Below are 14077 nucleotides of genomic sequence, written 5' to 3' on the forward strand. Positions count from 1 at the left end.
TGAACACATACAGACTTTTTTCTTGTCATTATTCCCTAGAAAATACAGTATAACAATTATTTATATACCATTTATAGGGTATTAGGTATTATAAGCAACCTAGAAATAATTTAAACCATAGGGAACATTATGCATAGGTTATATGCAAATACTACTGTATTTTATATAAGGGACTAAAGCATTTCCAGATTTTGGTATCTGGGGTCTGTGGAGGGTACTGGAACCAATCTCCCAAGAATACCAAGGAATGAAATATATTTAAATGTATTTACTTAATAAAACTCAAGTTTGTGTAAAAAATATTAAAGTATAAATATCTCACTTGTTTTTTTAATACATTTCTAAGACTGTGGAAAAAGGAATGATTTCAGATTACTCATGTTCTTTACATTACTAATTTTAAAAGACTCCTTTTTTTTCTTGCCCACTTTCAAGGGACTGTGTTAATTTACAGAGTTAAAAATCAAACATTTTACAAATACTGAGTTCGTACCCTATGTGGAGTGTTATTCTAATTTTGGGATGGTCTTATGACTACAGAAGTCATAGTTCCTACGTTCAAGGAATATATAGGCTTTTGCAAAGAGATGAAACAAAAACATGCAATCCAAATTGCCAAACATCCTTGTGAAGCATAGAAGTATTAGGAAGAATTACTACTCTGAGGGGCTTTTGATGGGAATGGGGATGTCTAACAACTTGTTTAGATAGGCAACTGAGGATATGGCAGTAAAGAGATCAGCAGATGCCTGCATGAACCAATAACTGCCACCTAAACCCCCTAACCCTCATCCAGCAACATTGTGAAGGGCCTAGATTCCCATAATATCCTAGGGGTGGGAGTAGATTCAGAAATTAGGAATTTATGTTTCTAACATTTGACTTAACAGGAGCTCAACATCAAAATTAAAGTTCTTAAAAGTAAAGTTACTTTTTCACACATATCTGCATCTTCTCAAAAAAATCTTTCCTTGAGGAAGTCTTATCTCTGCTGTCTAAAGTTCAGTGCATAGATTGAGAGTCCACTATGTTTTAGCTGCATGACTAATAGAACTAGATGTTGGGCATTATAGAGACCTCAAGTTCTTATCTTCAAGATATTTTTTTCTTCATTCTGACTTTGGCCAAATATGTAATGTAATTTTCTCCCTTATTAACGTAAGGGCTCTAACCCTCTGAAACCTTTTCGGGGGAAAAAGTACAGAAGGAAGATTTATTGGTAGCTTGTAATTTTCTATCAGACTTCCAATCTTGTTTTATAACTTAAATAAGTTCTGGTAAAATATGACAACTTTGAAGATAATTCATAGGCTAGCAACCATCTGCAAATTATAATGAACTTTGTTGAATCTCATACCCCAAACATTTATCAACCAGCTTTTTATGTCTGTGTCTAAAGTGAGATAGCGTATTTATGCTTGAGACAGGGCCTATCAGTGTCTGGCATCTCTTTTCTCCTGCCAACTCCATGTAATTTAATCCTGTCCTGTGTGATATAGGAAGAATGTGATAGGGTAATCTAAAATCGTCAGGTTTTTTTTCTACTTGAGCCTATATCATGTTCATTTTCCATATATTGTAGTTCATGTGTCTACATCACTCTTAAATTATGGATTCAGATTAGAGAAAGCATTGGAAAATAGCCAGTCTTAACAGATTACTGTATCAAAAGCAGAATGTAGGTTTGTACCCCATGCATCCTTACTCCAAAGAATTTCACTAACATTAATTAAAAGGGAATAAGTACCATTGTATCATCACACAATTCTTTTTTGTATTTATTTCCAGACTAGAAGAAGGAAGATAATCTTTGGTGTTGTGTGGAGATTTCTTTATTATCAAGTCACTAAGATCCTTAAATGAAAGTGGTTTCATTTTATGATGAAATAAAGATAATTTCTGTTAATGAGCAGATTGTTAAAATCATTAGCCATCATAAGAGAAGAAAAAAAGCAGTATTTCTTGCCTCTAAGATAAGGTAATGAAGGGTCTTTCTTCAAGAAGCTCTCATTTGAGTTCAACATCCTGTGTAAAATGTCATCAGCCTGCCTTTTTATAGTGTTTGCACTGTTAGAAGTAAACTGTAATTTAATCAGTACATCCACTTTCAAACCCTTATCACTTGGCCTGAAAAACAAAGACACCAGAATGAGTGAGGTCATAGTCATAGTAATTATTATGTCCTACATTTATACTTAAATATCTTTAAGAAAGTACAACATAAATATTCTAGGCATTTTATTGTTGTGATTTTTCTACTTTCTATATTAAACAGATATCAATTCCTGTATTGTTCCTTGCTTAGAAAACTTGATGACATTCAGGGAGAGGAGAGTTTCTAAAACTTCTAAAATTTTTCCTGGTAAATAAATAAAAAATGCTTTCCAAATTGGCTGCACCAATTTGCAGTCCCACCAGCAATGTACAAGAGTACCCTTTTCCCCACATCCTCGCCAGCACTTGTTGTTGTTTGACTTCATAATGGCTGCCAATCTTACTGGAGTGAGATGGTATCTTAGGGTGGTTTTGATTTGCATTTCTCTGACTGCTAGAGATGGTGAGCATTTTTTCATGTACTTGTTGATTGATTGTATGTCCTCCTCTGAGAAGTGTCTGTTCAGGTCCTTGGCCCATTTGTTGATTGGGTTATTTGTTATCTTATTGTTTAATTTTTTTAGTTCTTTGTATACTCTGGGTATTAGGGCTCTATCTGAAGTGTGAGGAGTAAATATTTGTTCCCATGATGTAGGCTCCCTATTTACCTCTCTTTTTTTTCCATTTATTTATTTATTTTTCCTTTAATTTTTATCGTTGGTTGTTCAAAACATTACATAGTTCTTGACATATCATATTTCACACTTTGATTCAAGTGGGTTATGAACTCCCATTTTTACCCCGTATACAGATTGCAGCATCACATCGGTTACACATCCACTGTTTTACATATTGCCATACTAGTCTCTGTTGTATTCTGCTGCCTTTCCTATCCTCTACTATCCCCCAACCCCTCCCCTCCCATCTTCTCTCTCTACCCCATCTACTGTAATTCATTTTTCCCCCTTGTTTTTTTTTCCCCTTTCCCCTCACTTCCTCTTGTATGTAATTTTGTATAACCATGAGGGTCTCCTTGCATTTCCATGCAATTTCCCTTCTCTTTCCTTTTCCCTCCCACCTCTCACCCCTGTTTAATGTTAATCTTCTTCTCATGCTCTTCCTCCCAACTCTGTTCTTAGTTACTCTCCTTATATCAAAGAAAACATTTGGCATTTGTTTTTTAGGGATTGGCTAGCTTCACTTAGCATAATCTGTTCTAATGCCATCCATTTCCCTGCAAATTCTATGATTTTGTCATTTTTTAATGCAGAGTAATACTCCATTGTGTATAAATGCCACATTTTTTTTATCCATTCGTCTATTGAAGGGCATCTAGGTTGGTTCCACAGTCTTGCTATTGTGAATTGTGCTGCTATGAACATCGATGTAGCAGTGTCCCTGTAGCATGCTCTTTTTAGGTCTTTAGGGAATAGAACGAGAAGGGGAATAGCTGGGTCAAATGGTGGTTCCATTCCCAGCTTTCCAAGAAATCTCCATACTGCTTTCCAAATTGGCTGTAGCAATTTGCAGTCCCACCAGCAATGTACAAGTGTACCCTTTTCCCCACATCCTCGCCAGCACTTGTTGTTGTTTGACTTCATAATGGCTGCCAATCTTACTGGAGTGAGATGGTATCTTAGGGTGGTTTTGATTTGCATTTCTCTGAGTGCTAGAAATGGTGAGCATTTTTTCATGTACTTGTTGATTGATTGTTTGTCCTCCTCTGAGAAGTGTCTGTTCAGGTCCTTGGCCCATTTGTTGATTGGGTTATTTGTTTTCTTATTGTTTAATTTTTTGAGTTCTTTGTATACTCTGGATATTAGGGCTCTATCTGAAGTGTGAGGAGTAAAGATTTGTTCCCAGGATGTAGGCTCCCTATTTACCTCTCTTATTGTTTCTTTTGCTGAGAAAAAACTTTTTAGTTTAAGTAAGTCCCATTTGTTGATTCTTGTTATTAACTCTTGTGCTATGGGTGTCCTATTAAGGAATTTGGAGCCCGACCCCACAATATGTAGATCGGAGCCAACTTTTTCTTCTATCAGACGCGGAGTCTCTGATTTGATATCAAGCTCCTTTATCCATTTTGGAAAGCAGTATGGAGATTCCTGGGAAAGCTGGGAATGGAACCACCATTTGACCCAGCTATTGCCCTTCTCGGACTATCCCTGAAGACCTTAAAAGAGCATACTACAGGGATACTGCCACATTGATGTTCATAGCAGCTAGACTGTGGAACCAACCCAGATGCCCTTCAATAGATGAATGGATAAAAAAAATGTGGCATTTATACACAATGGAGTATTACTCTGCACTAAAAATGACAAAATCATGGAATTTGCAGGGAAATGGATGGCATTAGAGCAGATTATGCTAAGTGAAGCTAGCCAATCCCTAAAAAACAAATGCCAAATGTCTTCTTTGATATAATGAGAGCAACTAAGAACAGAGCAGGGAGGAAGAGCAGGAGGAAAAGATTAACATTAAACAGAGACATGAGGTGGGAGGGAAAGGGAGAGAAAAGGGAAATTGCATGGAAATGGAAGGAGACCCTCACTGTTACACAAAATTACATATAAGAGGTTGTGAGGGGAATGGGAAAAAAAACAAGGAGAGAAATGAATTATAGTAGATGGGGTAGAGAGAGAATTTGGGAGGGGAGGGGAGGGGGGATAGTAGAGGATAGGAAAGGTAGCAGAATACAACAGTTACTAATATGACATTATGTAAAAATGTGGATGTGTAACCGATGTGATTCTGCAATCTGTATTTGGGGTAAAAATGGGAGTTCATAACCCACTTGAATCTAATGTATGAAATATGATATGTCAAGAGCTTTGTAATGTTTTGAACAACTAATAAAAAAATAAATAAAAAATGCTTGTTAAATCAACTAATTTTGTATGTATATCTTATACATGTGAATATACACTCATGTTTATAAAAAATAATAGTTGCTTATTGTAAAAAAAATTCAGTAAAATGAGAAAAGTACTTAATGATTTTCAGAATCTTCAATTAAAATGCTAAAGTCTCAAAAGGACAACCAATAGAATATATTTCATAATTACTCAAGAAACACTCCCACATAAATGCATTGTATATGAAGAATAACAATTTAATAATACTATGCTAGTTTTTCTCTTGGGTTTCTGAGATCTTTAGGTCTTGTCCACAAAGAAAATAATGTAAGAAATGTGATAACTCAAAGTTGGCTTTTCTATCATACAAATTAATTATTTGTAATTACCTAAAGTTGACAGCATGAGACTTGATGTAATGATGCTTTAAATTGGAAGTTTGAAATATCTTATCTATCTGAAGAAAGAACAAAAATCAGAATACAATTGTGTTAAATATGAATTTGAAGCATTTCAAAACATCACAAAATGCTTATTTAACGTCTACTGTGATACAAATATTATTTACTTCTATATTGTTTGTTATTACCAAAGAGCTCATTTGGGCATAATCTCGTTTTCATAAAATCATCCCTGTAAAGGATATTGATATTTGAACAACTTTCCATATGTTCAAAGATGATCAAAATAAAGAGTTAAGTATTTCAACAATCATTATAACATATACAAAGCATTGGAGAATGAGTAGCTTTGACAACTTGATATACATGGACTCATTACCTGCTCATCAGTCAATGTTATTCAAACTCAGTTATCAGTCTTGTGGACGTGACTGAAGGATCAGGTTTTAGGTTTTAGTGAAACAATTTAGGTCAAATTTGGATTCTGTGGTAAATGAGGAGGGGAGGAGAACATGTAGGTATTGGACATTTCTCAAAAATCAATTATTTAGCGTGAGAAATGCATGAAATGATTACTTAGATAAGATTATGAATGCCACTTGTGTGTTATTTTAGATTTCCTCATGAGGTAATTTCTCTGTGATACCCTCATAAAATTGTAGCTTGTGTAGGACCTGTGGTCTTACAAGCCTGTGTATTACCATTGGCTCATTGAGCCGGCTTCTCAAGAAAACAACTGATCATATGCCAAACATTATGTGAACCCAAGTTTGAATACTAATTGTACAAATCAGTAAAGAGCTGCAAAGTTGTGAAACAGACTGTGTGTCAAAAAAGTATGCTTTCCACTCATCTAATTTAATATTTGTAACTTTCATAGAGAAATGTTGTGTGATATCATACTGGACAGGTTGGTAAGAAGTTTATTAAGAAATCAATATTCATTAAAAAACAAATGGCCATGTGTTTTCTTTTTGACCATGAAGGGAAACTTTTTTAAAGAAACAGTTTTATATATATATATGTAGTTTATATAACAAAACTAATACATATGCATTATAAAAATATTTATAAAGTAATCAATATATAAAACTATAATAAAAAACATTAATACCACTTGTAAATCACAGTCTAAAGAAACTATTATTTATGTTTTTGGAATATGCACGTCCATATTTAACATACATACACATTATTGTTATATACTGTTATATAGAATATTGTCTACATTATTGAACTTCAGAAGAAATCTATAAAATTCAGTTTAGGTATTTGTTTTAATCATTTATTTTAGGAAAATATTTACTGTAGCTATAACTTATACTGTAAATCAGGAGTCAGTAAACTATAATCAAAGGTCAACTATGTCCTGCCATTGCTTTTTTTCCCCATGGTCTAAGAATGGTCTTCACATTTTTTTAATAGTTAAAAAAAATTCAGAAGAAAAATAATATTTTCTGACATTCAACATTTTTACAAAGTTCAAATTTTTCCAGTGTTCATAATAAAGTTTTCTTATGTATTTTCTGTGACTGCTTTTACACTACAATGACAGCTGTAATTACACAAAGACTATATAATTGCAAAGCCAAAAATATTTATTATTTTGCATTTTACGAAAATATTTTCTGACTTCTGGTCTAAATTATTGCATTTCCCTTTCTATATTATCTCCACTTATACTTTAAGGGGCAGGAAAAATAATAATGAATTGGTCATTTAGTTATTAGTTATCCCCTTGATGAAATCGTACCATATGACAGGTACCGAGAGGCATCAGAAATACTAGAAGGAGACAGCCCCAGCCTGAATGAATTCACAAGTCCAGAGGGGGCACAGGCATAATCAATAATATATTACTGTAAGGTGTTAAGTGCTCTAGAAAAGGGATATGAAATTTTTGTGAGATGCTAACATTTATTAAGACATTTTGTGATTTTTATTAAATGTATGTATTTATCCTTAGAAAACTCTTGAGAGGTGGGTAACTTTATCTCCAGTTTAGAGTTGAAAATTTGAGGAGTCAAATCACTTTTTTTAAAAGTTGTTAGGGTGGCAGAATAAGATTGTAATGTAAATCTAGATGTTTCTGACTCCATGGATTTGGGTTCAATATATTAGTTTCATATATAAAAATATTACAAATGCTATCCTGCTTTTTTTCTTCTCCTCCAATCAAAATTTCTTAGGATTTGGTTTTGAAAAGAAATTCCCATCTTATTGAATTACATTGTTCAACTCATTTCATCAGCTTCTACTTCTGATTGTGAAATGAGTGAAGAAATATTTTAAATAAGGCAGGAATGATGTTCCATCTCTCATCAATGCTGAATTCAGTAAAGCCTGTGGATATAGCTAAAATCTTCAGGGAAAGAGCTGTTCGGTGTGTTTCTGGGGTAATATTTTCCAGAGTAGGTGTTCGAGGTAAGTTGCCTAATAGGGAGGGCATCAGGGTCATCCACAGAATGTCTTAATAAATGGTGTGTGGTAATGTTGTTTGTACCTAAATGATTCAGTTGTTTTTAGATGACTCATAATATGTTTTATATTCCAGCTATTCATTTTTCTGTTGGACTTATGTGTTTTAATCTCTCAGTGCAATTATCTTTTGTTTAATGTATTTTTTTTCTATACTTCCTGAGACAAAATTGGTTAGAATTGCTTTACTTGGGAAATAAAAATAAAGTTAAATTTGAATTTCAGATAAACAATGAATGATTTTTAAACTACAAGTATCTTTCAAATACTACATTAAGATATTTTTAGGAGGTCCTGAAATTTAACTGGGTATTGAATATTTTAATTGGCAACTCAATTAAACACTCTCAATTTGCCTCTTGCTATCAAAAAATTGGGACATAAATCTAGATTTTTCTGACTTTTAAGTTTGGGCCGTCTCCCATTCAATGTATTACTTTCTCTAACAAAATATTCTGTAATCTGCCCTGTTTTCCACCCCACTACCACAACAATGAAAATTTCAGGGTAGCAATGATGCCAGGAAAGCTCAGACTTACCTCATTATTGATTTTATTTTTCAGGTTGGTCCTAATTTTTGAGTGTTCTACAGAAAAATCAGGACTATATTCAATAGTGGGAATCCGGAAGGAGGCCTGGTAATACTGAAACTTCTGATCTGGAAGTGAAAACAGAAACAAAATACTTATGTCTAGTGTATTTGAGTTGTATATACGTAAGTATAGGGAATGAAAACAAAAAATATGGGGGATATGATTTATCCCCCATAGATTCCTATGCTGGAAATCTTATTCTCAATGTCGCAGTATTGAAGCATGGGAGGACCTGTACAGGTGGGGCTTAGTAGGAGGCAATTGGGTCATGACTGCTCTTGAGAAGAGATTAATTCTGGTCTTGAAGAATGGGTTAGTTTTCAGAGGACTGGATTAATTCTTGTGAAAGTGGGTTGTTACAAAGGATCAAGACTGCCACCCCCCTGGTTTCTTGCTTTCTCTCTTGCTCCATAATCTCTTCTGCAGGCACTACTCACCTCTTATATGTACTCCAATGCTGTCCACTATGTTGTTATGTGACCAAGGGTCTCTTATCAGGTACACTCACCCAATATAGGCTTCAGAATAGTGAGCCAAAATAGTCTCTTTTTAAAGTACTCAGCTTCAGCTACTTTGTTATAGCAACACTAAGCAAAATAAGGCAGTTGTATAATTGATGAACTCCTAAATATTAAGCATTCAATAGCTATGAAAAATATCTTCCCCTAACCCTTTTTTAAGATCCTATGTTTTCCTAGTCACCATGGTTTTAAGTTGTATCCTGACACCTGGTTGTGATCATTCATACTTTCAAGCTACTAATTAGTGATGGAATGTCTCATAAATTGACCTCAAAGTTAAAATTTCTACTAAAAAATTTTTTCTCCCAGCATGTTGAATATTATTGTACCATAAAGTAACAGCATGTAAATATGTGCATTGAGATATAATATTGTTTGAACCACACTAGATTTTAAGTGCTAGAAATAATTTTTATCATTAAGGATTATTATTTCCCAAATGTATGTAAAATTATTCAAATGCAAATTTCATTCTGAAATATAAGAAAATATTAAGGTTTTGAAATAGAACATCAGATTTCCAAAATAATACAATTGGATAGATACTTACCATATGCCAAAAAATAAACAAGGAGACCAACAATTATTGCCAGAGCTAATACGACAGTTGTGATAATAATGGCAATCACCCATGGTTTCAATGAACTTCTTCTTCCACTCAGTATCCCTGGTCTTTTGAGAAAGATATATATATTAAAAACAAATAGGACTTTATAATTATTCTTTTTGGTATAGAATATTGTTTTCTGGAATTCTTGGTTCATATTATATTTGTTAACATTTGGATGTGTTATTCTGTAGACTACTGGAAAAAAAATTCTATGAAAAGTTGAATTGGCATTTAACTTTATATTTTGACTTTACAAAGTCAGCATTATACTACAATGAATTCTTATTTTACATACTTTCTGGTCCATAATACTAGATGTTCTGAATTTCAGTATTTTTGTTAACAAACTAATATCATATATTTGGCTCATATGCTTCAGATGAACCTCAGGGAACAAAAGCATCTCAGTCACTCTTCTAATTCTAACATAAACAGACAGAAGTACAGAGATTACTGAAATCTAGTTAAATATTGACAAAGCCAGAAATATTGGGCTGTTAGAACTTTGTTTCGTACCTTTATACTTAAACCTATGGCTCCCATTTGTAGGAGGTACAATCTATGATGCATATGAAAAACATCTAAAATAGAGGAGATTTAAGAAAATAAAATAGAAGAAAATTATGAAGAAAAAAACAAGAGAAAGTTACTGATATTATGAACAAACAAGTCAATAGTGTTAACTTAAGACGTTGGACCCAGGTACTCTGGTATGATAGAGTTATCTATCACATAGGGTTACATTTCAAGCATGTGATTTTTATAGATGATATTGCTTAGGATAAAGTCACATTTATTTGAGTAAGCATAAAATAAATTTAAAGAAAAATATTAAGGCAATAATAGTTTCAGTAACTACTGTTTCATATGTGGTTAAAAAAAAGGTGTTAAGCAAATTGATTGATATTTTGGAGACCCAATGGAAACAGGGTAATGTGACAAAGTTCTGTCCCATGCCAGTGGCAGGGCCAACAGTCTGAAAGAAAAATATGAACAATTACGGAGTTGAGGCAGGCTCACATAATGCCAATATGGGTTGTCCATATGAGGTCTAAACCATAGGGAAAGTGGATAGGAATATGGTTCTGAGAATTCGAGGTGCTGGTTTTTGCTCTGTCAAAATTATACATGAAGAAAAAGGAATTATTTTTCTTGGATTAATGCCTGGTAATAGTAAAGAGGAAAGCAGGCCCCAATAAATATCTGAAGGAATCAGTTGAGTTACTCCTTTAGGCAATAATAAATTGGAAGGGGTGAAAATGTCCCTGATGTCCTTGGATTTGGGCAAAGGGGAATTCATAGGTTTTCTTTCTATACCACAACCATCAACTAGAGCTCTGCTAAGTAGTCAGGTAGCACTAATTCTGAGTTCAGCTGGGTTTCTGAAAAGATCTAGAGTCACACTGGCCTGTAACTTTTTGGTTGGCAGCAAGACAAAAGCATAACAATCTGCAAACATCTGAAGTGTCTTAAGAAGAATGGGAATGAAGCTAGGCACAGGCAAAAGCTGATGGAAAAACATATCTCCTTTATTAATAGAAGCCATGGCAATCATGAACTCATTCAGTTAATCTTTAGTGAGTTTCTTTTGCATGCCAATTAATCATCTGCTACAGATTCAAAATAATAAAGATACATTCTCTTATATTTTATGATGTATAATCGAGGCACATGGAATAACTACTATAATAAAAGTGCTATATGTTATTGTGGAATTATGCCCAAAACACTATCAAGATGAATGGATACAAATGGTTTTTGCCTTAGAGAAGTTGTCAGGTGAACTGAGCTTTGAAGGCTGATGAGGAAGAATTAACTGCAAGGCCAACATGTACCTCAGGAAGAGAGAACTGCATAAGCAAAGACAAGGGGACATGAGAACCTAGGACAAATTCAAGAAAATGGAATATGCAGATGAGATGGTAGGAAGACTTAATTAATACACTTATTTATTAACTGGCTCAACAGGTATTCATCAAGAGTTATTATATACAAAACATAGGAGAAGATGGAGAAGAATCTTCAGTAGCTCTTCTCTTAGAGGAATAAAGGAGGAGTACAGTGTTCACAAAATGCTACCAGAATTGCAGAAAATTTCTAAGAGAATTCCAGAGAAGAACCAATACTTCCTTTTTAGAGGAAGTATATAAAAGCCATTATAGTTTCCATATGAGGTGTCTCACAAAAGCTCATGCAGAGACAGCACAAGAAAGTCTAGAGGTGAAATGATTGGCTTGTGAGAGCCTTAACTAATTGGCGCGTTAATCCACTTAAATGGATTAACTGGGTGATCACTATAGGCAGATAGTGTGGCTGGAGGAGATAGGTCACTAGTGGCATGCCTTTGGGGTCTAGATTTTGTTCTTGGTAAGCTGACCGTAGTCTTTCTCTGCTTCCTGGTGGCCATGTCCTGAGCAGCTTTCCCCTGCCACATTCTTTTGCCATAATGTCCTGTCTCACCTCAGGCCCAAAGGAACGGAGTGGACATCTGTGGACCTGAAACCCCTGAAACTGTGACCCCCCAAATAAACTTTTCCTCCTCTAAAATTAATCTTGTCAGCTTTTTGGTTACAGCAGTAACAAAGCTGACTAAAACAATGACTAAAAAAATAAATATTTTTTTAAAAGTTTAAAAACACTGTCCCCACCCTCTTAATGTGTTTGTCTCTGAGTCAGATATAGAAAACAATTCATAAAGAGGGATCTTGTTTTGCAACAACATTTATATCTTCCAAAGGATATGATTAGCTATTGAATTATTATGCTTCTAACACCAGAAACATCACTGTGACTAAACTGCAGTCTTAGGTGTCACAAGTGAGAAAATGTTTCAGTTTATTTCCTTAACCATGCAGAGACACTCCAAAATATTTATTCCTATTTTTTTAAATAAAATATTTTTCTCCCTATTTTTTTAATAAGAACCTGTTTAACTTAAACAGTGGCTATAAATAAATATTTATATTTTTTAATAAGAACCTGTTTAACTGAAACAGTGGCTATAAATAAATATAAATATTTATAAATATATTTATATATAAATATAAATAATATAAATATTTATATGTATTTAGATAATATAAATATAAATATTTATATAAATATATATATATATAAATGTTTATATATATAACAAAAAAGATATTAGCCACTGTTTAAGTTAAACAGGTTCTTATTAAAAAAATAGGGAGAAAAATATTTTATTTAAAAAAAAGGAATAAATATTTTGGAGTATATATATATATATTTATATATGATAATAGAATAAATATATATTTATATATGATAACAGAATGTATTACAATTCTCATTGCACATATAGAGCACAAATTTTCATATCTCTGGTTGTATACATAATATGTTTACACCAATTTGTGTCTCTATACCTGTACTTTGGATAATAATGGTCATCACATTCCACCATCATTAATAACTCCATGCCCCCTCCCTTCCCCTCTAACCCCTCTGCCCTATCTGGAGTTCGTCTATTTCTCCCATGCTCCCTCTCTCTGTCCCACTATGAATCAGCCTGCTTATATCAAAGTAAGCATTTGGCATTTGTTTTTTTGGGAGATTGGCTAACTTCACTTAAAATTATCTTCTCTAACTCCATCTATTTACCTGCAAATGCCATGATTTTATTCTCTTTTATTGCTGAGTATATTCCATTGTGTATATATGAACAGTGGCTAATTTCAGTGGCTGTTCTAGACAGGGGGAAGCATATGCCTCTTAGGAACTTGATAAATATTTGTCTACTGAATAAAGAATGTACAATAAAGTAGGAGACAGTCATAAGCTATTTGTAACACAAAATCATAGAGTTTTACTGGAGATAAATTTCTTTATCCATGGCAGGAGGAAGATGAAAGTAAGCATTTATCTGGAATCAAGTTACAATTATAATTTTATTTATAAAAATCATTCTCTTTTCTTCTTGGCTTTTGCCTTCCTCTAATCCTTTCATTTCCAAGCATTTAGCTTTGGTCAGACTATGCCAGTGAGAAGACTAAGTGGATTCATTGTAGCAGAGGAAATTCTAGCCTTAGCATAACATCTGATACACAAAAAAGGAAAAGCCATAAGTGACCTCATCCTTACACGGTGTATTCATACCACCATGAAGGTAAGCATGATAAAAACTATCCATTGACAAAGAGTCAAAGCATTTTTGAAAAGCATTCTCCTTTTAATTCCATCCCTACCTTCATTTAAATTCCAAGTGATTCACTGTCTAAACTGTCTCAGGGTCTGTTTTTATAGAAACAAACTTCAGCAGAATAAAAAGCACTCTTCTCGCTTCTTCAATATGTCACTTTCTTTCAATGTTACCATACTTTACTAAGGTACATCTTCAGGTTCTTTTCCCTTAGATAAATCTTGCACCTGTTCTAGCTCCTGCAGATTTTCAAATGCTATTTAACCAAAATGCTGTGATTTAGAGATGAAGAATAAAGGCATACAGTGAGACTTTCATAAAATTGGTCATGTGGTCACAAACACTAAAAGTCATGGAAAGAGT

General features: G+C 33.6%; 1 protein-coding gene across 1 annotated transcript in view; it reads right to left on the reverse strand.

Moving 5' to 3' along the window:
* Positions 1–9709, reverse strand: part of LOC114102064 (transmembrane protease serine 11G-like) — a 30040-nt gene extending 20331 nt beyond the window's left edge. The window contains exons 1-4 of the mRNA XM_027947315.2: positions 9496–9709; positions 8371–8489; positions 5342–5409; positions 1967–2127 (exon numbers count right to left, since the gene is read on the reverse strand). Coding sequence (XP_027803116.2) covers positions 1967–2127; positions 5342–5409; positions 8371–8489; positions 9496–9709 — 562 coding nt within the window. The remainder of the gene's footprint in view (positions 1–1966; positions 2128–5341; positions 5410–8370; positions 8490–9495) is intronic.
* Between the last annotated feature and the right edge of the window lie 4368 nt (positions 9710–14077).

The sequence above is a fragment of the Marmota flaviventris genome, chromosome 7, assembly GCF_047511675.1.
Source record: "Marmota flaviventris isolate mMarFla1 chromosome 7, mMarFla1.hap1, whole genome shotgun sequence".
Classification (NCBI taxonomy): domain Eukaryota; kingdom Metazoa; phylum Chordata; class Mammalia; order Rodentia; family Sciuridae; genus Marmota; species Marmota flaviventris.